The sequence below is a fragment of the Porcisia hertigi genome, chromosome 30, assembly GCF_017918235.1.
Source record: "Porcisia hertigi strain C119 chromosome 30, whole genome shotgun sequence".
Taxonomy (NCBI): Eukaryota; Euglenozoa; class Kinetoplastea; order Trypanosomatida; family Trypanosomatidae; genus Porcisia; species Porcisia hertigi.
Window position 1 is genome coordinate 1,318,980 of NC_090589.1, and position 22,697 is coordinate 1,341,676.

The 22,697-nt window shown below is 52.6% G+C and overlaps 11 protein-coding genes across 11 annotated transcripts; all 11 read right to left on the reverse strand.

Annotated features, from left to right (window-relative positions):
* Nucleotides 1-190: 190 nt before the first annotated feature.
* Nucleotides 191-895, reverse strand: JKF63_03105 (uncharacterized protein; the record flags this gene model as incomplete). The annotated part of the gene is made up of 1 exon (XM_067899126.1): nucleotides 191-895. One exon carries the CDS (start codon nucleotides 893-895, stop codon nucleotides 191-193), a length of 705 nt encoding a protein of 234 aa, XP_067755570.1.
* A 1,517-nt stretch (nucleotides 896-2,412) lies between these two features.
* Nucleotides 2,413-3,051, reverse strand: JKF63_03106 (uncharacterized protein; the record flags this gene model as incomplete). Its single annotated transcript, XM_067899127.1, has 1 exon — nucleotides 2,413-3,051. One exon carries the CDS (start codon nucleotides 3,049-3,051, stop codon nucleotides 2,413-2,415), a length of 639 nt encoding a protein of 212 aa, XP_067755571.1.
* Nucleotides 3,052-4,362: 1,311 nt separating this feature from the next.
* JKF63_03107 (uncharacterized protein) lies at nucleotides 4,363-5,310 on the reverse strand (the record flags this gene model as incomplete). The annotated part of the gene is made up of 1 exon (XM_067899128.1): nucleotides 4,363-5,310. One exon carries the CDS (start codon nucleotides 5,308-5,310, stop codon nucleotides 4,363-4,365), a length of 948 nt encoding a protein of 315 aa, XP_067755572.1.
* A 1,401-nt stretch (nucleotides 5,311-6,711) lies between these two features.
* On the reverse strand, nucleotides 6,712-8,052 carry JKF63_03108 (uncharacterized protein; the record flags this gene model as incomplete). Its single annotated transcript, XM_067899129.1, has 1 exon — nucleotides 6,712-8,052. One exon carries the CDS (start codon nucleotides 8,050-8,052, stop codon nucleotides 6,712-6,714), a length of 1,341 nt encoding a protein of 446 aa, XP_067755573.1.
* Nucleotides 8,053-8,949: 897 nt separating this feature from the next.
* On the reverse strand, nucleotides 8,950-9,522 carry JKF63_03109 (uncharacterized protein; the record flags this gene model as incomplete). The annotated part of the gene is made up of 1 exon (XM_067899130.1): nucleotides 8,950-9,522. One exon carries the CDS (start codon nucleotides 9,520-9,522, stop codon nucleotides 8,950-8,952), a length of 573 nt encoding a protein of 190 aa, XP_067755574.1.
* A 2,334-nt stretch (nucleotides 9,523-11,856) lies between these two features.
* Nucleotides 11,857-13,158, reverse strand: JKF63_03110 (uncharacterized protein; the record flags this gene model as incomplete). Its single annotated transcript, XM_067899131.1, has 1 exon — nucleotides 11,857-13,158. The coding sequence occupies one exon, from the start codon at nucleotides 13,156-13,158 to the stop codon at nucleotides 11,857-11,859; it is 1,302 nt and encodes a 433-aa protein (XP_067755575.1).
* A 1,599-nt stretch (nucleotides 13,159-14,757) lies between these two features.
* Nucleotides 14,758-15,093, reverse strand: JKF63_03111 (uncharacterized protein; the record flags this gene model as incomplete). The annotated part of the gene is made up of 1 exon (XM_067899132.1): nucleotides 14,758-15,093. The coding sequence occupies one exon, from the start codon at nucleotides 15,091-15,093 to the stop codon at nucleotides 14,758-14,760; it is 336 nt and encodes a 111-aa protein (XP_067755576.1).
* Nucleotides 15,094-15,758: 665 nt separating this feature from the next.
* On the reverse strand, nucleotides 15,759-18,425 carry JKF63_03112 (uncharacterized protein; the record flags this gene model as incomplete). The annotated part of the gene is made up of 1 exon (XM_067899133.1): nucleotides 15,759-18,425. The coding sequence occupies one exon, from the start codon at nucleotides 18,423-18,425 to the stop codon at nucleotides 15,759-15,761; it is 2,667 nt and encodes an 888-aa protein (XP_067755577.1).
* Nucleotides 18,426-18,876: 451 nt separating this feature from the next.
* Nucleotides 18,877-20,115, reverse strand: JKF63_03113 (uncharacterized protein; the record flags this gene model as incomplete). The annotated part of the gene is made up of 1 exon (XM_067899134.1): nucleotides 18,877-20,115. The coding sequence occupies one exon, from the start codon at nucleotides 20,113-20,115 to the stop codon at nucleotides 18,877-18,879; it is 1,239 nt and encodes a 412-aa protein (XP_067755578.1).
* Nucleotides 20,116-20,848: 733 nt separating this feature from the next.
* On the reverse strand, nucleotides 20,849-21,274 carry JKF63_03114 (uncharacterized protein; the record flags this gene model as incomplete). Its single annotated transcript, XM_067899135.1, has 1 exon — nucleotides 20,849-21,274. The coding sequence occupies one exon, from the start codon at nucleotides 21,272-21,274 to the stop codon at nucleotides 20,849-20,851; it is 426 nt and encodes a 141-aa protein (XP_067755579.1).
* Nucleotides 21,275-21,686: 412 nt separating this feature from the next.
* JKF63_03115 (uncharacterized protein) lies at nucleotides 21,687-21,974 on the reverse strand (the record flags this gene model as incomplete). The annotated part of the gene is made up of 1 exon (XM_067899136.1): nucleotides 21,687-21,974. The coding sequence occupies one exon, from the start codon at nucleotides 21,972-21,974 to the stop codon at nucleotides 21,687-21,689; it is 288 nt and encodes a 95-aa protein (XP_067755580.1).
* Nucleotides 21,975-22,697: the final 723 nt, after the last annotated feature.

Here is a 22,697-nt window from a genome sequence, read left to right on the forward strand (position 1 = left end):
CAGGAGGAAAAGAATGGACCTCCCCCCCGGAGGGTGTTGGCAGGGGGAGGGGGTGAGCGAGTGAGACACATTTGCGAGACGACTGTTTCTGAAGCATGAATGTAACCGTACATGCATCCTGTAAGAAAGAGAGAGGAGGGGGCCGGGGGGCTGGGGAGGGGGGGGGGGGGGGGGGGTTAAAGCCTGCAACCTACAAGAAAAGCTTGCCGCTCTCTTTCACCTTCCTCAGCGTCTCGACCTGAAGATCATGGCGGCGTGTCACCTCGGATTCGCAGTAGCCGTATGACCAGTGGCGGATCTCATCATCCCATAACATCATGGACGACAGCTTTGCCACAACGCTGTCGTACGGGTCGGGGGAAAGAGAGAAAATTGCCTTGGAGCCGTAGTACTCCTTGCCGATAGCTGCCAATATGCGGCGCCAATGCGGACGGTTGGCGACACGGTTTCGGTCGCGGAAGTACGCCGCGCTGACAAGCTGGCGCAGCATGATATGATGATCCTGGCGGCTCACAGTCGTGCCTTTCACCTCGCGAAGAATAAACTCGTTCAGCAGGTTCTGACGCATCGAAAGAATGCTCTGCCTATCGTGATTGCGATTGGCGCGAGTGGGGCCGTACAGAAGGCGGTAGTACCGCTCCTGGCGCGTCTTCGCCGCCGCCTCAGCTGGTGTCTCCTCCTCTTCTTCGCTGGACCCTTCCCCGAATTCAAGTGACACAGACTTTTCCTTGCTGGTGAAGCTATGGGAGTGCGGTGTGCACGGAGGGCCGAGAGAACTCGTGATGGAGGTAAAGCTCTGCGCCAGCTGGTCGCACGGGGATGTCTCCCCTGAGTCATCGCTCAGCTGCACTAGACTAATCACGTCCTCCTCGTTTGCAAGAAGTGACGCGGACATTTCCGGTCCCTGAAATACGCTGAAGTGTGGGGGAAGAGGAAAGGAGACGGGGGAGAACGGTGCGACTTGGAGAGAGGCTGTCGAGTTTTTTTTTGCGTTTGCGAGGGATCCTGAAAGAGAAAAAAAGGCAGACGAAACGTTGTGTTGATCTATACTTTTTTCCTCACTAAGAAATACCCACACTGCAACCCGGGTGCGTATGTGGATGCCATTGAATGTGCGGGTGTACAACGAAGAAACGTAATCAAGAGTTCACGCGGGGTGAGGGGAAGGGAAAGGGAGGAGGGAAAGTGTTGTACGTACAGAGAGCACAACAGAAAGAGTGAAAAATCACACTAATATACCGCTCCCTTGGTGGCAGAGAGAAACAAAAGACAGCAGAAATGGGCGGAAAAAACAGCTGAACACCCTCGCCTTTAAAGCGACGGCGTCCACCATCACCACTCCAGATCAGATTGCGAGACAAGCCCAGGCGAGTGGGCTCCTACCTACTCACATGCGTGTTGTGCAGTGCAGAGATAGCATCCCTCACCTTCAGGGCTACGCACATCATCGAAACAACAACGAAACACTCTTCGCAGTTCAAATCGCCCTTTGCATAACAATGTTTCCTTTTTTTCCCTCTCCCCACGTGAGCACACATTATAGACACGAAAAAAAAAGTGGGAGGGGTGTAAATATGTAAACACACGCTTGAACGTCACCAACCACACACGACAAACGAAAGAGCAAACAAGCCATACACACACACACACAAAATAAAAAAAAAGTGCATGAAAAGCTGAGCGAGGATCACACACACAGAGAAACAGGGACACACTCTGTGCAATCTTGGAGATACAAAGTCAGACATGGATGTACGCCGCATCCAACGTTGCACTTTTACGCACGACCGTTTTGTTTTTAATCTCCGCTGCACACAGGCGAATAAAAAAAAACACCAAATACACGCGGGCGGGTGCACACTACACCCACACCCTCAAGACGACGATCACGAGGAGGAGGGCACCACTGATGCGCCAATTCTAACGCACGTGCAGGCGCCCCCCAGTAAGAAGGGAAGATGGTTGTGGTGAACGGTGCAAACCATCACACACACACACACACACACACACACAAACATCCAACGCGTTTCAGACGCAAGACGGAACAACACAAAAGAAAGAAACAACAGAACTAGAAGGACACACTGTCAATTGAAGCCCAAACAGGATCACTTTCTCGGAGTTTCTTCTTTGTATTCAGAAAAAGAACAGCGGAGGAGGGAAGGGGGGGAAAGGGGGGGAGGAAAGCGCATCAGCATCGAAGTGAGAACCGAGAGCGTGCGATCTCCTTGAACACGCCTTGTCCTCCATACAGCACGTGTACTCCCCCCCCCCTCCCCGCACCCTCCTTACGTTCATGGGCGCTCACAGGGACGGCAGTGAAAAGTGGCAGGTAGGTTGATGATAGCGGTGCGTGTGAATTTAGGAAAATGGGCACACAGCATTGTTGCTCTTCAACGACGTGTGGAGTGTCTACTTATTTGCCTTACTGCGGCGGAGGAGTGCATCTACTTCGCTCTGCTTCACGCGGTACAGCACATAGGGGAAGAGCGCCGGGATCGCACCTAGGAAAATGTAAGCCGTCGACTCCTTGATGTAGCGCGCGTGCAGTCGGTCGTAGCGGTCACGTGTGAGGACGGAGATCACACCGCGAAAGCTCTCGTCGTCGACACCCTCTCCCTGGAAGTACGCCTCCCCTTCGCGGATCAGGTTGCTGAAAGCTTTCAAAGACGTCGCGGGATTACCCTGCTCAATATTGTACGACACCTCAGCGACAGAAACGGCGTAGTTACCGAGTGCGCTGGGGGTCACCGTGTAGCGCAGTGTCTCTGAGGCGCCGTAGGGAAGAGAGGCAATGGACTTGGACTGAAGCGAGCCGTCCTCCAGCAGGTCAGACACCTTCACGTCAAATGCTGGGCTCTGGCCATAATTGGTCACTGTGACCACGACCTCGACAGAGGAACCAAGGACAATGTCATCGCTTGAAGTCGTCTTGGAGACGAACAACAGCGGATGCGTATTCATCTCCGTCTCGTCGACTACCTCCGCAAAGCACGTCGTCGCCACCAAGGCGACGATGCACAGGGAGAGCAACACTCTAGCTGTAGTCATGATGAAAAAAAATTAAAAAGGAAGGAGAGGCAGTTTTGTACTCGCCTAGAGAGTGAACGTAACAGGGGATACAAAGATGCGCTGCACGGCTGCCGACAACCACGTGAGAGAGCTACTGGAAGTATTTGAAAAAACGACGGCACTCACCGAATACGATGCGAAATCAAAAAAAAAGGTATACTGCTGAGGTGGGGGAAAACAGGAGGGGTGCGCGCAACATTTTTCACGTCGGCACACGCGCAGAGAGAAATGGGAGAGAAAAGAAAGAGAAAGAGTCGGAGCGAAATAAAGATTCCGGAAGTTAAGTGAAAGAGGGCAAGCCAATCAGGAGTGCAAAGGGGGCATGGAAGTGTTGTGCGCCTCCCCCGGTTTGCCTTATCCGCCCGGTCATTAGCAGACTGTCGCGCTGAGACGACCGCGAATATTTCCGTCGACGACACACTTCTTCCCCTTTCCTCTCGAAGGTGCGCGCATGATGGACTCCCATTTGGAGTATCACAGCCAGCGCTGCTTCACAATTGCCGTTTCATGTGTTGCGGTTTGTGCAAAGCCCTGGGGAGCCATGGTTGTGAGATACACACAGGAGTGAGAAGGCATCGGAAGAGGAAGAGCGAGCTGCGCCTCTCCAACCTCGTTCCTTTCCCTGGCGTCGTATTATAGCTCAAAAAGGGGGTAAAGAAGCAGAAGAGGACGGGGACGGGAGAGGAGAACCAAATGGAGAAAAGATTCTCAATATCCACGTATCGGACCAAAACACGGTGCACTCGCGCTGTTTCGCACAGTGAGCTCACCCTCTGACCGCCTCCCCACCCCACCCTCTGTACGGGTCCTCACGGCCACTAGCCTTTTTCCCCGACCTTCCACCCCCTCCCCTTGGGAAGACACCTGCTTTCGATGCCAGCCTTTGGCGTCTCTCCATCCTCCTCCTACGCCCTCCTATCCGGCACACACCTCGCTTAACTCATGACAAAATACTCATCTGTAAGGAGATTGGGGGAGGAAAAAAAAAAACATGCACGCCGCCTTTGAAGCCGTCAGCGCTCCACACCAGGAACCTCCGTTCCGCCTCCTTGCTCGATTCCCCGACCTCGCATCTGCCGAAGGGCAGGGGAGACAAGTGGGCTGTGGAAAACGGCCAACAAGGGCGCCGCAGCGACATAGCAGTTTGACCTGTACACACCCCTCCCTCCATGCGTGAGGGGGGAGTTCACGCTTTGGGAGTAGCGAAGCAGGTGCCACACCCGTCTCGCCCGCACCAGTCTCTTCCCCCTATCGCACTAACTGACACTGCAGCCCACTCTCGCTCTGTCCTCAAAACCGAAGGGACTCCAGGTCGTCGATGGACAGGTCGGAGAGCTCGACGTGATGTTCAAGCAGGCGCTGACATACACGTTTTGGTCCGTGCAATTTGCACAAGTGGCCAAAGGCATCACGTGCAGAAGAAGTGATCTTGCCAATGTCCACAAGGTGGCCCACGCACCGCTCAACGTAAGACCAATCCTCCATCTCTACCGCGTACGCGAGTAACGGAGCGACAACGTCGGCGTCCCCCAAGACCCGGGCGTGCTCCAGATGCTCGGAGAGTGTCTGCAGACTACAACCGTCTTTCAGGATGAACGGAAGCACTTTGTTGTAGGGCACAGAGTTCTTTGGACAAGCTGATATCATTTTGAGCACCTCCTCCCAGTTGCACTGGGCCATGAGCGGCCACAAACTGTTCAAATCAGAGCGGGTCACCCGTGCATGGCTGAGCATCTCCGCCGCAACGTCGGGACGCTTCTCGGCCAAGGCTGCGTGAAGAAGGCTACATCTAGTTACAGTGGAAAACGGCAAATCGTCCACGAGGCGTGTGTGCCACTCCGTCCCAGCACCCTTGAGCAGTACGGCACACGCCTCAGCCATGCCGATCTGCTGGGTGGCGCCACCCACGCTGGCCCCTGAGAGTGCCTCACTAATCGTTCTGCCATCACCTTTGTTCAACGCTTCCCAAAACAACGACCACTCGACCTCCTCAGACTTGCGGCGCTGAAAACTCGCGGAAAGACGCAACTTCTCGTTAAAGCGGGCTTTCACATCCTCGACGCCGACGCCGGTGTAGTGCATGACTGCTTTCAAAAGATCAAACGTGTCGGCGGGTGGGGTGTGGTATGGGTGACGCTGATATATCTGAAGCGCACGCAGCCAGTTGCCTGACTCGAGGGAAGCATGGAAAGACTGCGGCAGCGGTGCCGCCTTCCATATTCTTTCCCGGCCTCGCATGAGTAAGTGAAAATGGGTCAGCGAATATCTGTGAAAGGTGAGTAATCTGGAAACCAAAGGGGAAGGATAAAAGACAGCCTTGAAGCAAAGCAGGCAGAGACGCCCAAACACTCGCGTACTCACGTGCTCTCGGCGGCGTGTAAAACGTGTCCCCTCTCCTCCAACCCGGCCAAACAAAAATTAATGAAGACTGAGGCGCGGAGAGGCACTCTCCCCTCTTTGGATAGGGAGAAAAGTAGAGTGATGCTGTCGCTAGAACAATTGAAGTGTAGAGCACACATGCCGTGGAGGTGCACGCGTTAGCAGAAGAAAACGGCCAAAAAAGAAGAGGGAAGAGGTGGGTGATGAACACTCGGCGCAAACAAAAGGGCAGCGAAGTATCCTTGCCCCGTGCCGCCCTCTCCACAGACGTGTGTGTGTGTGTGTGTGTGTAGGTGCCGGGTGAAAAGATGAAGCCAGTTAGAAAAGCATTCAAGAGGAGAAGCTATAATTTCATCAAACGTCCACCTCGCCTGCATTCCTTCACGCTACAGCCACCCGCATCACATGGACACCACATATGAGAGATATGGTGTAGGGATTTTTTTTAAGCAAGGCAGCTGAAAAGGAGATGCAAGCGCGAGCGTGTGCGCAAATGGCTGACCGCCCCTGAGGGGAGAAGGACAAAGTCCCTGTGGACAAACAAATGACCACAAAGAAAAAAAAGGGCGAGCGAGGAAGCGAGTGGTGGAACACGCGTTGTCGTCATCGTGCAGACTACTCCGCAGAGAGGGAAAAAGCCGTGCCCTCATTTTCTTTTTTTTTCTGTTTGGCGGGGGGGAGGGGGGGGATATGCCGTAGGTATTTCGAGTCCGTGTCTGCCTGGGTGGATGGGTGGGTGCGTGGACGAGAGAAGAGTGGAGAAGTAGCCCAAACGGGAAAAAATACATATTTATTTATATACGGAGTCCAACAAAACGAGCACGCCCAAGGATTATGATCGCCACACAGTACATGGGAAATGGGGAAAGGGAAGGGACGCGAAGGCGCGCCGAGCAAACATTCACGTACCCTTAGACAAAAAGGGGGAAATCATTCCGAGGGGAGAACAACGATCCACGGCACCCTAAAGAAAGGGTATCGGCAATCACCCAAAACAAACGGTGCTGCCACGACAGCAACATCAGCAGCAGCAACAACAGTAGCACTGTATGTACATGAGAGGCGTGGCTACCCAGCGGCTAAACGTACTCTCTCACCTCCACTACAGCCCTCTATATGCGCGCTGCCACACGTCAGAGAGAGGTGGAAAGGGAGAACGAAGAAATCAGTGCGAGGCGGGGGAAGCGGAGCAGAACGGCAACGTAGCAGATATAGCCACAAACGATATCAACGTAGAAAACCAAAGGGTATGCATATCTGTTAGCGTGGCAGAGAAGCTTGGCCGGAAGCCTTGGCCTGGGGCAAAAACTTAAGCTTCTCCTCGGCCCGCATGGCATGAACAGGGGCATACATTCCCAGCTTGGGCAGGTGCTCCTCCAACAGTTGCGCGCGGGCGCGTCGGATGTACTCCTGAATTTGCAGCTCGTGCTGGACGTCCTGCTCAGTCACCTTGCGCTCTAGCTCTTTCTCCTTCTCCTTCAGGAGCCGGCGCTGCTCCAGGCGCTGATTCACTTCAGCTATGTGCTGCCGCTTCAGCTGCGCTTGCTTCTGGCGGTTGAGCTGGTCCAGTTTAGCCTGTTCGGCTAACTTCTCCATCGCTTCCTGACGGGCGCGCATCATTTCAGCCATCTCTGCCTCTTTTGCAAGGCGGCGCTGCTCAATCAGATTTTCATTCTCACGTAAAACGGCAGCCGCCATGCGCTCACGGCTTTCCTGTTCTGCCTTGATCAGCATCCTCTCCTTTGCCAGGCGCTCCTCCTCGTAGTACTCCTGAAGTAGCACCTCTAGCTCACGCTTCTTGCGCTCCTCCTCGGCGATGCGACGACTCTGATCTTCCAGTATGCGGGCCTTCACAGCGTCCCGCTCGCGCGCCGTCTTTTCGTCAATCTTTCGTCTACGGTTCTGCTCCTCGAAGTAGGCACGAATTGCCGCTTCTTCCTTAGCCTCCCGATCCTGTTCTGCCTTCTTGATGGCCGCGCGGAGACGGACGAACTCGTTCTGCTCTTCCAGCAGGCGCCGCTGCCGATCGCGACGGGAAAGGTTCTCGAGGAAGTCTTGCTCATGCACGCGAGCAGCCACAGCATCTACGGCGATACGCTCCTGATCGCGCTGCTTTGCTTCGTCCAGCGTAGCGGCTCGCCGCTGGCGGATAATCTCTAATTGCTCTGCCTGATGGCGACGGAAGCGCTCCATGTCCTCCAAGCGTTTTTTTTCATCCTCTTCTTTAGCCAAACGATCTTGCTCAGCGAGAAAACTCATGTACTGCCGCTGCTCCTCGACTGCCCGCGCCTTGGCGATGCTGTGGTCCGTCACTTGCTCCGCACGGTTCTTGCGGAGATACGCATCTTTTAGCTGGGTCTCTAATGCCCGCACATCGGGGTATTCACGCACCAACTGCAGCATCTTCGCATCCTTCATCTCGAGACGCTGTTGTTCGGCTAGTTCGGCCGCCAGGGCCTCGTCAACTGCAGCCGCTTTCACCTTGGCTGCCCGCATCGCTGCAAAGTCGTCGTCCTCTTTCTGTTTTGCGAGCTCTGCCTGGATCGCTTTGTGGCGATGCACGCGGCGAAGCCGCTCCGCACGTGATTCGCTTGAGCTCATTTTCAAGCTGCCCCTGTGCCTCCTTTTGCTCGATAAACGCACACCAGTGCTGACGGATGAGTGCTGAGGGGGGGGAGGGAAGAGAAGAGAAGGAGTGCGAAAAGGGTACGTGAACCAGAGAAAGCCGCAGAGCGCAGACACGGGAGGAGCTCTCTTATTTCTTGTGTGCTGCTCGAGGGGGATAGGGAAAAGGGCGAGAACACGAGCAGGACTAAGCCGCTTGTGAGAGCTTGATGTTTAAATCGTCTTTCGTATCTCTTCCCACCTGTGACTCGAGACGACTGGAAGGGGGGAGCGAAGAGAGGAGAAGCGGAAGAACAAGTGCGGGGGAGGGGGAAAAATCACGTTAGAGCGGTGGCGGAAAAAGAAGGGAGAGACTGCATGCGGTCTTCTTGAAGTGTGCAGTGGGTCTGGAGAAAAAATGAGAGCGACACATCAACTGACCGAAGCTGCACGCATGTCAACTCACAAACGCCCCTGCATCCATTCTCACGAGCGGGATAATTCTCTGCTTTGAGGATCACCACAAACAGTGAGAGAGAAAAAATGTATATCGGGTTGTTTGTGCGCTATACGGGAATACGAGGCCGCGTCATGCTTGCCATCACCACGAGCGAACGAGTACGTGCTGAAACAAGCAATAAGTAGTACCGCAAACACACAGGAGAGCAAACCAGAGAGGATGTACCCTTTGTCAACCGCCGCAACACAAATGGAATGAGAAAAAAGAAAACACGCAACGACAAGGAGATAAACTCGAAGAAAGAGGAGCAAGGTAATGCTGGCATTCCCCAACCTCACACAATCAGCCCGCACCCGAACCCAACCACATAGAGCACTCCTCCCTCTCCCCTCTTTGCACCCCAGTCGAAGGACACAAAAACATTCAGTGTGCTATTACTTCGAGATACAGATAGAATTCAAGTGAAAGGGGTAAGGAATAACGAGAGAGACGGGAGAAGATCTTGAATACGTGGGAACTCTGCGTGGATTCCTCTTAGGCTGCGACTCGCCCTCCCTCCCCCCCCTCCTCCTCCTCTTCATTGGTAGCTCTGGGGGGGGGCGCTCACGGATTATGTCGCTCTCCAAGGGAGGCGGCTGCACTCCAAGGCGCTGGTAATTGCTATCAAACTTGTCCAACGCGAGCGGGCGAGGTGGTCGCTTCTCCTCCGCTGCTTTCATGAACTCCTCCCCAACTTGATGGCCATAGGCGGAGACAGCAGGACTATTCTTCGAGTATAACACAATCATCGGCAAGTTACGACACGTTTGGTAGTGGCAGTGCAACGCCGCCACAGCAGCGTCGGCGTCATCGACGGTGCCGTATGTTACCTCCGCGTAAAGCTGTGGGCCCTCGCCGAAAAGCTGAACGTGGTGCACGGCGCCGTAAGCGGAGAAAAGGCGCTCTAGGTACTGTGAATTTGCGATCGATGATATATTCGACACAAACAGAATAGCCTTGCAGTTCATTTCCACTAAGTGTGAGGGAAAAGAATGATGGCTTCTCTCCGTTTCCTCTCGTCCAGTATGAACGCGCGTGTCTGCGTATCGGCGCTACGGAGGTGTGCAAAAAAAAAAAGCGAGCGCGTGGAGAAGATAGGCTTCGAATCACTGTTCCGCCTGATGGGTGATCGTGCACTGTGTAAAGATGGATGTCGACGTTGACTTTAAGAAGAAGCAACACAGCACAACTTCGATCCTGTGCGGTGGATGCGAGCGTGCAAAAGGGAGGGTTGAACACTGGTACGACTGTAAGTCGGTTGTCTTACAGCATGCGAATGCAAATAAGCGAGGGGAACCCCCTATGAGGATATAGTGGAAAGGTAATCCGTCAAGGCACAAAAGCAACGCCAGGACACGAGCAAATGCGATGATTTAAAAAAGGGGGGAGATTGAATAAGTTGAGCCGAAGAGAGATGAACTTAAGCCAATGCACCCGCTTTGGCGGGCCTACAGCAGATCGCCATCGCAAAAGTGGTGGTGTGTACTTCAGGCTCACCCAAGAATGGAAAGAGCAGCGTCTTTTTTCCATAGAAGTAATACACTAGCACGCGGTTGTTCAGCAGAACGCCCTGCTAGAACCAACACAAACGTGTACGCAATATCGACGCACACAGTCCACGTCACGTATGGGCTTCTCAACTCCTGTCAAGGCAGCCCGAGCAGTACACGGACATCGTCCTGGTCTCTTCCAGGGAGGGGGGGGGGAGACTGAGAAACTCAAAAGTGGAAATATATTTCGAGAGAAAATCCACGTTGCCACTACGACCAGTGGGAGTAAAAGAGACTGTGTGTGTGTGTGTGTCTCCAGGGAAGAATGCTTTTACGCAGGCTTGCTCTTCAGCACAAGCGTGTGGCGCACAACTGCCACACCAGTCCCGCCTCTCCCTTGAAACCCCCGCTCCCTCCCCTTCTCCCCCCCCCCTTCCCCCTGCTTGCTTGGACCAAGAGGAAATTGATCTCGCGTACTTGGAGGAAAAGACGCGCATGACCTCCCCTTCCTTAAGCAACAAATAAGAAATAGGGAGGGGTGGAGGGTGGTGGTGGTGGTGCCGAAAACGACCTTCGAATACTGCGGAGGCGTTCGTGACAGGGGCGTCGTCCACCACGCATTTTTTGACGAATTCAAGGTGTTAGTGATGCCCTTTTTTTGACCACCGGATAGAGCACACATGATGAGTCACACTTTCTCTCCCCGTGTTTTTTTTTCCACTAGGCTTGTCGGGCTCGGTTTCGCTGAATCGTGGAAAATGGGAGGGGACTGCTGTTATGCGGGAGCTCAATGCAGAAGCGAAGGACTGGGGAAGCTCCACCACACAACTCAGCACAGGTATGCGCGCGCGCAGTCACTTCGACACAAGCACACATGATAACTTACATGCTCGACTAAGTGGATAAAGAAAGGTATGGAGATGGGGGGTGAGAACATAAAGCCCAGATGATGCAAACACAAGGGCAGGAGCAAGGGAGGTTCCTGACGCATCGAAATCCGAATGTGAAAATAGTCATCATGCAGCCTTGAAATATTCGACACGTGTCCGCTCTTCCATCCAAAACATTAGTCCCGCTCCCCAGCTTTTCTCCTGCTTCTCCATGATCCCACCTTGTGGGCTAAAGTGGCGATGCCCACTCGTTACAAAAACGAACGACTGACCCATATATGGGCACAACGCCGTCCTCGAGCATGGGTACTCCTCTATTTGCTTCGCAGGTCGCCTCTCAGCCACTCCCCACCGTGCTAGTCGCCGTGCGGGGCACTCCTCAGAGTGGCCTTCCTCTCCGCCACCCCTCCCCCCCCGGATCAGTAGGCAGTCGGGGCCGGGTGAAACTTGTGCGAGTGACCTTGACATTTTGGCGACCGTAGGGTTGGTGCAAACGTGTTCACAGTTGCAGGTTGTTCCAACGCAGCGCCACTCTGGAACGGACCACTAATATCATAAGCGACGAGTGGCTCTGAGTTGACCACCTCGTATGGACCTCGCGCTGTCGCTACCAGGGGCGATTTTGTATTGGTTAAGCAGTAGGGTGACGGGACTGCATGGCTACCCCACGTGATGGGTATAGGTCCGTTGGGCCAGGTGGTGGCCGCCCGCCGTCACCGACACCATCTTTCACAAACGAAGGAGGAAAACGACATGTCGCATTCCCACAAAGACCAAGGCACACACTCATGGAATTGAATGGCCACTGGGGCAAGCAGAAGAAGTCGTACCCCAACCTTGTCCTTGGCACGCTGCTACTGAAGCCTATTTTGTGTTTACTGCCAACCTAGCCAAGGCAACATGGTAACGTCCGTGGCGAACCTTATTGGCCCGGTGGCTTTCGGTTCAGCTTCATGTGGGCACTCAGCAAGTGGCCGGCGGCGAGGCCGGACAAGAGCGACAGTTCCCCACAAACCACTGCGCCTGCCACAACGCGTGCGATCTGGCGGGAGTTAGCACCTGGGTTTTCTTTGTTTGCGCCCGCACATCCCATGAGCTCCAGCATGGCGCGCTGCGACGAGAGGCCTGTGCCACCGCCAACAGCGCCGACCTCGATGCTCGGCATTGTGACGCTGATTAAAAGATCCTCACCAATCTTGTCAACCGTTGTCATACACGTTGCAGACTCCACTACCTGCGCAGGATCCTGACCCGTGGCGATGTACATTGCGGCCACAACGTTGGCGGCGTGCGCGTTAAAACCGCCAATGGAGCCGGCAAGCGCAGAGCCGCGGAGATTCTTGGCCACGTTTAAGGACACAGCACTATCCACAGTGCATTTGAGAACACCCTCCACGACCTCGCGTTTGATGAGGGCCTCCGCTATCACCGACTTCCCACGTCCCTCCACCCAGTTTAATGCGGACGGCTTCTTGTCAGTGCAGAAGTTACCTGACAAAGCCAGCACCCGCACGGAGGGAATGTGCTGTTGCAGCACCTGCAGTGCCTTGTCGCAGCCCTTGGTGATCATGTTCATGCCCATTGCATCTCCAGTAAAGGCGCAGAAGCGCATATGCACCTGACGACCCACCATGGCGCACTTAATGCTTTGCAGCTTTCCAAAGCGGGTTGTAGACTCAAAGGCCTCCCTCAATACGTCGAACCGCTCCTCGCAGAACTTCACCACAGCGATAGCCTCATCAAAGGAGTTCACCTCCACTACAGGTGCACGCGTCATGCCCTCCTTCAACACAGCCGTCCGACAGCCACCGCTCAGGTTAATGGCGCGCGCGCCGCGGTGCGTACTTGCGATCAGCGCACCCTCCGTCGTTGCCATCGGCAGCCCCACTTCCTTTCCATCCAACAGCAGCGGGCCAGCTAAACCCACCGGTACTGGAACGTAACCAAGAATGTTCTCGCAGCTCTGACCCACAACACGGTCCCAGTCGTAGCTTTTGTACGGCAACTTCTCCAGCGGATGCGTGGCATCAGCGGATGGGATCATCATTTTCACAATCTCACGACGAATGGCGATAGCGCGTTCGTAGTCGGGAGCGAGAGCCTGTTCGAGGCCGTAAAATGCGATTTTCTTGTCCTTCACCTGCTTAATGATTTCTGCATCGGACATGAATGCCCAGCCCCCACCCTTGGCGGCGGAGCAGGCGAGGAGCAGAGAGTGGCGCATGGGTGTAAAAATAGAAGCTAGAAACCCTATGTACCGAGGCAACGCCCGAAAGCAAGAAATTTGAGGAAAACGCAAAAAAAAAGCAGGTCAACTATAAAGTACCCTGGGAGCTCGTCTATTTAAGGAGGTAACCTAGGCGTACTTGACGGAATGTAGCACACTCCGAAGGGAGGTGACTGAAATCAAAAAGAAAAAAACGGGAAAAAGAGACGGCGATGGAGCGCGGAGTGTGTGTGAGCGAGAGAGTTTCTGGGATACAATACTATGAAGGCACGCTCCCTTCTGCACTTTTCGGCTTGTGAGGTTGTGAGGGGGGGGGAGGGGGGACGCTTAGAGGGTGAGGGCATCAACTGTGAGCAGATAGGGTTCACCCATCGCCGCGTCAGCGCTGCTATTACAAACACACGGGAAGAAGAAAACGCTCTCAGATACAACGGAAGAATGAAAAAAAAATTGCGAAGGGCGTTACACGACCGTTCCCCTAGGAGGAAGAAAACAAAACAAATGAACGGAAAAATAAAGAGGGGAAGGGCTGTAGCCGTCTAGAGAGGTGGAGTGGGAGAGGAAGAGGGGAAGAAAGAAAAAGGCCTAGAACCGTGGAAGGAAGCGGGGTTAGTGTTAATTATCTTGAAAGTGCATACATGCAGTGCGTATATTTTCTGGGCCTGTGTATGTGTGTCTGCCCAATCGTAGTGAAGCGTACAAGAAAGATATGCGAAATGGCAAAGATAACCAGTAGTGGCGCACGAAAAAAAAAAACGAAGATAGCGAAAAAAAAAAGATAAAAAACCGAAAGGGAAACGGTGACGGCAGATAGGTCTTGTAGGGGGGAAACGGGGAGAATCTAAGCCGCCATACAAGAAAAAGAGATGCCCACAAGAAGACTTAGGACACTGCTGGTGTTTTCGTTCCTCTCTGTCTGTTAAACAATGAGGTAGAGCTAAGAAAAGAATTGATGACGTGAACAATTGCATTCTGTGCATGTGTCGTGTGTGTGTGTGTGTGTGTGTGTGTGTGTATGTGTGACGCAGAGAATAAGTATGTCATGTATTTTGTTTTGTCACATGAATGGTGTCGGAATCGAGCGAAGTAGTTAAAAAAAAGAGAAGGCAAACACAGAAGTGAAGCTTGAAGCCATTCAAGGTAGTCTCGTGATAGACAAGAAACGGGTGAGATCCCATACGTGCGATTCCGCTGGGTAGGGGAAGGGAGAGGAGGCGCACACTATCGTGCACGCCAATCGCCTCCAGAAAAAAAAATTGCGAAGACGACGATCGGCAAAACGCACGGTCGGCAGCATGCGCCCCTAACACACCGACAGTGAGAACGCCACCACTGGAGTGGACACACTGATGCGAAGCGCGGATGAGCGTGTGATGCTGTGCACTTGAGTGCGCGTAGCCTGTCTCCTGCATTCCGTCTATAGCCGCTAGAGGCCCCATGCTAGACCAACAAGGAGCCTCAGCACACTAAAGACCATACCCTCCCAATCCTCTCCAATTCTCTTTTTTTTTTGAAAAGAAACTGAAAAAAGCAAAATCAAGCTAGTAAAAGCATCATGTGTGACTCAACAATCTGTTCCTCTCCCCGTACAATGATTTACTTGCCAGTCGGGCGAAACGGCACCTTCTTCGTGTAGCGCGTCTTGCGCTCTACGACAGGGCGAGCACGCACAGTGCGGCTGTGGATGGCGCACGCAATGCAGAAGCGCTGCTTCATGTACAACTTCGGCATCGGGAACTTCGCCCCGTACACCGGGGATGCCTCCGCCACATCGCGGGCAGAGGCGGCATCCAGCATGCGGCGCACCACGAAGCGGCCGACAGCCTTGTCCTTTGGGGTCAGACGACCACAGTTGAAGCAGTGGACCGGCTTGACACGACCGCGGCTGTGCGGGGGCTTCGAACGTCCGTGGTTGCGGCGCTTGGTCGTCATGATGTCACACACGGCTCTCTCTTGTGATAGTGAACGAATAGGACAGAGGGTAGGTGCCGTAGTGTTATAGAAATGTGTGAGTTTGTGTGCAACGGGGAGAACGAGTGGACGGGTGGATGTGAGTGTGTGTCAGGGCACGTAAAAGGGGGAGGAAATAGGTGTAGAGTGCAAGGCAGCATGAGAAACGTCCAAAGAGACAGTGCAAGGGGGGGGGGGCGCTATGCATTGAAGGTGACAGCGTTTCGGGCAGACGAGTCAGATATGTACGTGTGTGATTTCCCCACAGACACACAACACACACACAGCCGAAAGGGGAACAGGCGGGAGGAGAGAAGAAAACAGCTGCCCTTCCCTCCAGAATTGTGTACAACCAGTCCACACCCCGTCAAAGTGAATGTCTTGAGAAAACCTCAAGCCACAGACACACAGTGATCACACCGTCGTCGGCAATTCACAGCAAGAGAAAGTACGCAAGCGAGTGAGGTGAAACCAAGCCAAGTAAACCAAAGAAAAGCCACTGGAGATGGGGAGGGGGAGAAAGTTGCGGATAAGAGTGTAGTAGACGCAGTGTTCTCTGCAAATAACACGATTTTTTTCATCTAGTTATGCTTCGGTTCAAACGCAGTCGCTTGCAGTAGTGAAATGCGGTCATGCGTGCAGAAGTCCTAGGGGGATTGTGGCCTCTGATAAGCAGGGGTCGTCATTCCACCATCTGCGACACTTTCACCGAGGTATCGTATCTTGGTCGAGGGAAACTTAACGCGGTGTGGTGGTGGCACGCTTTGAATCGCTGCCATGTCCTGCGACTCGCTGGGCTGAGACACTGCCACTGACAAAGGTGGTTGAGGCGCTACAGAAGGCAGCGGCGGAGGCGGCGCGGGCGAAGGCGGCGCGGGCGAAGGCGCGGGAATGACTGGCTTTACCACCTCAGGATATGCGGAAGCCTTTGACTGAATCAGTGCTGGTGTTGCTGGAACGACAGAAACGCCAATCTCTGTCGAAAATGGCAGGCGATGGTGCTTTGCGGGGCTCAGTGTTACCTTGCTTCCCACCGTCTCTGCGGAAAGCATAGGACCTTTGCTCGACGGGGCGTAGGGAAAAGGTGGATGAAGCGGTGGCATACGAGTGAGCTGATTGTAGACGCTTGCTCGCACCCATGTTGACACTGCCGCGCGCTCCTCTCGCGCCCGCTGCGCCTCTTTTGTCGCCTCCAGCTGCTGAAAGCTAAAGGGATCAAACTCTGCCCCGGACTCGGCAGCCCGCATCATTGCCGCCAAGCACGGCTGGCTGATTGGGGTGGCACCACACGAGCGGATGTGACGCACGAGCCGCTGGTACAACGTTCCAACCTTGACAGCGTGTTCCTCTCGTGCCGCTTCAAGCTGAGTCGAGAGAGTGTTGTTGTCACGAAGAACTCGCGCCAGTGAAGCTTGAAGAGACTCCACCTGAGAGGTGAGATGGCGCTTATCCGCCTCCTGTGCGGCCCAATTCGCCTGCACACGCACTTGCAACGCCGCCGCCTCAGCTTTGCAACGCTGAGCGCTTACTGCCAAATCGTGTGCAATCACATCACCTTCGTTGGCAGCGGCCGCAAGTCCCTCCTCCACGCCCTGCGCCATGCCTTGCTCGTAGGCCTCTGTTGCAATCTTCTCATTGGTCTCTTCGTACTGCCGACCACGTGCAGTCAACTCCTCGACGAGGTCCTGCTTGAGTTGCCGTAGCTCAATCGCTGCCTGCTCTCGCTCCTGCTGGATGAGCTGCGTGTAATACGTCCTGTCGCTCTCTGTCTTTTCTTTGATCTGCTCCGTCAGTGACTCCTTCAGCTGCGTCTCGTCTTGAAGGCGGCGCAGCTCTTCCTGTAAGGATGAGAGCTTTGACTCCAACAGCTTGCGCCTAGCTGCCTCTTCACCGTAGCTCTCTTGGAGCGCCACCAACCTCTCCTCGTTCACCTGGTGATCGCCAACAGCGACGTTCAGACGTACCTTCTCTTCCTTCAAGTGCACGTCGTTTGCGCGAAGAAGATTTTTGAGAGCGTGGAGGTGTCGGCTCGAGTCCCCTACCTCATGGTCCAGGCGAACAATTCTTGCCTGCGTGTCGGCAAGCTCCCGATCTAGCTCAATGCACTCGCCGGCGCTCTCATTGAGAGCGGTCTTTACCTCGTCGCCCAAGATTTTTGTCGTCTGAAGAATTTTGGCCAACCGAGTCTCCAGCTCCCGATTTCGGGCCTTTGCATCCTCGATAACAGCGCGCTTCTCCTCAACAGTTTTTTTCTTGGCCTCACTCTCGGCAAGCAGATGCTCAATCGAGTATTCAATTTGTGCGCTTGTCAAGCTCTGAGTCCCAGACTGACCCTCGTGGCGCTTCAAATTTGCACAGACGGTGTCCGCCTCGCGTCGAATGTCACGCAGCTGTTCGGTAAGAGTAAACACTTGATCACGCAGCCTATCCACTAGCAAAAACTGCTCCTTGCTGAAACCGCTCGCCGCCATCGCTGCGTAATCATCCACGGAAGCGCAAGTGATGGCAAGAGGTCGCGCTGGCGAGCCTTGAGGTGCCCCGCCGTCATTTTCTGACCGACTCAGCTGAACTTTCTCATTGTTGCCTTTGTGGATTTGGGGTTTTGAGGTAGCCTGCTGATCCTTGCGGCGAGCAACCTCGACATAAAAGCACATATTGACGCTTGGGCCGCGTCCGCGCTTTGCCTTCACAGGAACCACTATGAGGCGCTGACCTCCTTCTCTCATACCAACCGTCATTCCTTCGAAACCTCGCATTGTCGTGGTCACACATTGATGACTGGCAGGCGCTGTGAACTTCACCGCATCCTCAACCTCTTTCTCAAGCAAGCTGCCAAGACGCGGTAATGCGTCGCTAGGGTTGTTAGAGTGCACCACCCATGCGCGGTAAAACGCTTTGACGAGGTCACCGGCAAAAACCTGCTTGCTTTCCTTACCTTTCACAACATCGCAAGTGAGAACGCTGCTCGTCGGCTCGCCGGCTGCACCAAACATAGCCACCGCTACTTGTGCACAGAACTCAATAGCAGCATCTTCTGCAGAGAACTGCAAAGACCAGTAGTGACTGTTCTCATCACGGAAGGTGATGTAGGAACCGTCGCGAGCGATATGAGCTCCAGCATCATTACTCGGCACAACAGCGGCAGTGCAAATGTATTTGTCGCCACGATAGCAGCCGAGTTTGAAAGTTATGTCACTTGCCTTGGAGCCAATAAGCGCACAACTCACTGGTCCATACTCGTCATACGTTCCAACAGACTCAGAAAACGAGTACAAGACTACACTCACAACACATGTGAAGTCCACAGCCGACATTGGTCCATATGAAATCTCTGGAAGAAAAAAGAGAAAGCAGATGTCAGAGAAAAAGAAAAAATGAACAGCAGCAACTAGAGAAGAGCTGATTACGTCGACAAGACCACACGGATGATTAAGAGTCGCGACAAAAAGAAAAAGTTACATGGGCAAGCAGCACAATGGTCTGTTGTCTGTTGAGACGAGCATAATTCCGTATAGTCGCACGGAACAGAAAGACCCTGACGGTGCAGAAATGACGTGCGTCCACTTCATAGGCACCTTCACATATGGCAAGAACTTCACGTGGTGAGCTAAGATGGCGAGAACCTGTCTTTTGTTGACGTGAACTTTTAAATGTGAATCTCCCAAACCGCCAAATTGGCTGCCACTGAAATGGGAGTGGAAAAAATATGTATCGAGATTCAGTACACAAACACACCAAGTGCGGATTCTTGGCATTCAAAGATCGCTAAAGCGTCAGCCACTCCTCTTCGTTTACTGTCTTCTCTAGCTCGCAGTAGTCCACGTCCTGGGAATCAAGTTCTTTCTCGTACAGGGAAAACCACGGTGCTACCTTCTTCACAGAAGAGTGTGACATCTCCAAAACCGTTTCTGTAAGGCGGCGCAGCGAGCTTGAGTCTACGTAATTCGGCGGAAGGAGGAGATTTCGGATGCGAACCTTGTCAAATGGGATGCCTAAAACCAAACTGCCGCGTCTTGCGATTCCCTCCAACTGCTTTGCGTGTGGAACTTGCCGTTTGCGAAGCCAGTGATTGTCAGCGGCAATAGTGATTAGAAAAATGTCATTCCCACGGACGTACATGAAGTCGGGAAGCCCATAGACAGAGTCGTCGTGCGCTATGTGATTCTTGCTATCCCCAAAATCGAATAATGTTTCTCTGCTTGCGCCCACATGCAAAAGAACACGTCCATTGGAGGTGGGGTTTTCGATACCATTTTTCTCGGCTAGGCATTCAGTAAAAAAGCGGCTTAATGAAGATCGGTAGCCGGATATCATGTTAAGCCCTAAAAAATCGTGAATTATATCGATCTGCGGATAGCGAGTAACAATGTATGCCTGCAGCTCGACGAACGGGTTTGATTCGTCGACAGAAAACCTGCCGGTTAGCGGGTCTTGCACAATTATATTACTGAACGCCTCCTCGAATGTACCTTGCATGCCCATGCTGTAAATGCAACAGAGACGCTCCAGCAAGCGATGGTCCCTAGAACCGTACACCTCCAAGCGCAGAAAAGCATCCCGGAGCTCCTTCGCTTTGTTAACCTCACCTTTCCATCGGAGTTTGGAAGCCTCTTCCTGAAGCCACGCACGGTTTTTTTCCCGCACACTCTCGGACGAGATACCGGTTAAAGCAGCGACCTTCTGCAAATCACAGAGCACGTTCCTTCGCTCCTCAGCCCAGCTCAGACAAAGACTTTTCAAGACGTCTTGTTGAAGCATTACTTTTTCTCTCTCCGCTGGAGAGAGGAGAGGCGGAACTCGAAACTCCCACTTGTTCAAGCGCCACTTCGCAATGTAGGCTTCAGTCCTCTCTAACAAGGTGAGCCCGTCACTCACTGAGAGACCCCCAAACTTGGTCAGCATATCCTTGTGGCTAAGCGCCGTTGCTCCATAAGTGGCATGCCACCGCGTTGCACTGCTGCTTCGCACTCCCTGTTTCCCAAGGAAGCTTAACCGCGCCCTCATGGTGCAGTCTACTATATCCTCTTCAATACTAGCTGTGGGTCACATGTAAAAAAAAATGCTCAAAAAAGACACAAATATGAAATATATTTCATGTGATTCAAAAGTATATAAATATACATATATATGTTGACATTGACAATTTTTTGTATTTAAAAAATAACAATATGAATATATATATATATGTGTATGTATAGTTTTGGAATGTACAGTGCAGGGGAAAGTGCAAGGGAGGCATCATTGCGATCGCACGAATCATGAGGAGCGCGATACAAACCAAAGTTGCACCCATCCTGTTCGTGGAAAAGTTTTTTCAACACACACCAACATGACATTGCTCTGCATGAGATGCGTTACTGAGGCATATGCTAACCGCGTTGCGCAGCAAGCAAAATAAAAAAAACATCTCATCGCAAAACAGTTGTTTTTCTTTTGTGTATGTATGCGAGAGGGCGTTTGCATTCGTTTTGATATTATGGATATAAATATATTTTTTCCCTCCATCATTCCTACTATAGTACAAGCAACACCAAATAGGTGACACATCCGACTCTGATACTTATGACACGGAAGGTGGCCGAAAAAAGGGGGCCAGCTGGAAAAACGCTCACGAGAGCTCGAAAAGGATAGTTCCTCTCCTTCTAGGCATGTATAAAGTCTAAACATAGTGGAAAAGGGGAGAAAACATACTAGCGGATGAGGCGCGACGAAAAAGGAACAAAGCAGTTGCTGCAGTTCAGAAAGACTCCTTAGAATGAATGTGGCGTAGCCACTCTGCATCGAGGGTGCTACCGCCCCACTCAATGTAGTGATTGTCCATTGGCGAGTGCATCACCGCGTCGAGATAAGGCTTTTCTCCATATTCACCAAAGGCGTTGGCGGCGAAGAATTTGGGTAGACCGAACGGGAAAATAAAGTAGCACGGAAAGAACCACATTACTAGACGACGGAACATCTCCCATGTTGTTTCGTAGCGGCGGTTATCACGGTCAATCCAAAGCTCTTGACGACCATAGCCCCAAAACATCCAAAAGTTCAAATGGTACTGGTGAAAAACAGATGTGTTCGGAGCTTCCCGAGGATAGTTAAACGGATACTTGGCCTCGTTGTGCATCTCGAATTCCTGATAACGATACAGCTTCGCGACGGTGCGGCGCAGCATTTTTGCAAACCTTATAACTGATGAGCAGAATAATTAACATATCTTGTTTTTTTCGCCCTGACGATAGGAACACTGTGAAGGGCCACCTAAGAGGTTATAGTGAAACACGACGCAAAAAGGGGGTGACGAGAAAAGCTAGAGGTTGTAGCATGTGTTGCTGGACAAAGTAACTAGCATGGGAACTTGTTGAACATACATACGTACAGCCTGGTGCACAGAATTATATCGGGTAAGAGAACCATCCTTATGGCCTTTAAAAAATCCGATAACAAACCTTTTGATCCCAGAATAAAGTTGTGTCTTTTCTCGGGTGTTTTTTTTTGTGAACAGTCGCTTTCTTATCTTTCACACAAGAAAGATGCTCGTAAATAGTTGTGTAAACGTCTTCTGGGTTAGAGGCATGCTTCTGGATTTAGCGATCCTCGTCGTCATGATCAAAAATGCCCTCACCAAGCTTCCACCATGCGAGGGTGTAGTACATATGGAGATCATGGTGTTTTTCAGCTTCATTAAGATCGCTCCAACCTTCTCCGGCCACAGGCCAGTGATACATTGAGCGGTACGTCGAAAAGTACCAAGGAATGTTCTTGTCTAGTTTCTTAATGAACCCAGGTTCCTTCATACCGTGCGGAAACTCACCTCTTGTGGTGAGCTCCAGATTGGCATACTTCATGCAGCTGTGGGTAGACTTGCGAAGCATTGCAGAGAATGCTGCCTATATGAAGAGCTCAGGCTTCATAGTTGAGATAAATGATAAGGTACAAGTGGAGGACAGAGACGAAGAAATGGAAAAAAGAAACTCCATTCGAGAAGTTGGAGCTCACAACATGGTGATGGCAGTGATGGAGTGAATGTTTTTCCCCGAAATCCAGTACTGCTATGCTCAAAACAGCGGTACCGCTCTGAGGTGCCGGATGTGTTTGACAGCCTCGATGGTTGTGTAACGGTGAATGGGAGGAAACGACAAAAACACAGAGATTGTTTTTTCTATCTAGATTCTACCTCAGGTGACGCGCAATGTACTGAACGTGAAGCGATGTCGAAAAACTTTGCACGGGGGGTGCCCGAGTGGACCTATCAACAATGCACCGAACCGACACGATGCGCTTCGCTCTGGTCGCCGTGGAGGACAACTACGTCAACAACACGTTCTGTGCTGGCCCCGTTCTGGGGGAAGTGCGTGGAGGGGGGGTTGCCCCGTTCACAAACAATATTGTCTTTTTTCCTCTGCGATGGTCCATGAAAGATCGAGATGCCAATACAAAGATCATAAATATGTAACACCCCCCCCACCCGCTTTTGCATGATATCGCTCCGTAGACAGCGACTGATCCAGTGACCTTGCTTCTGGCGAAAAGAAGGTGATTCAACGTACAGGCTAACGCGCAGCCCCCCCCCCCCCCGCCCCCCCTCACAGCTGAAG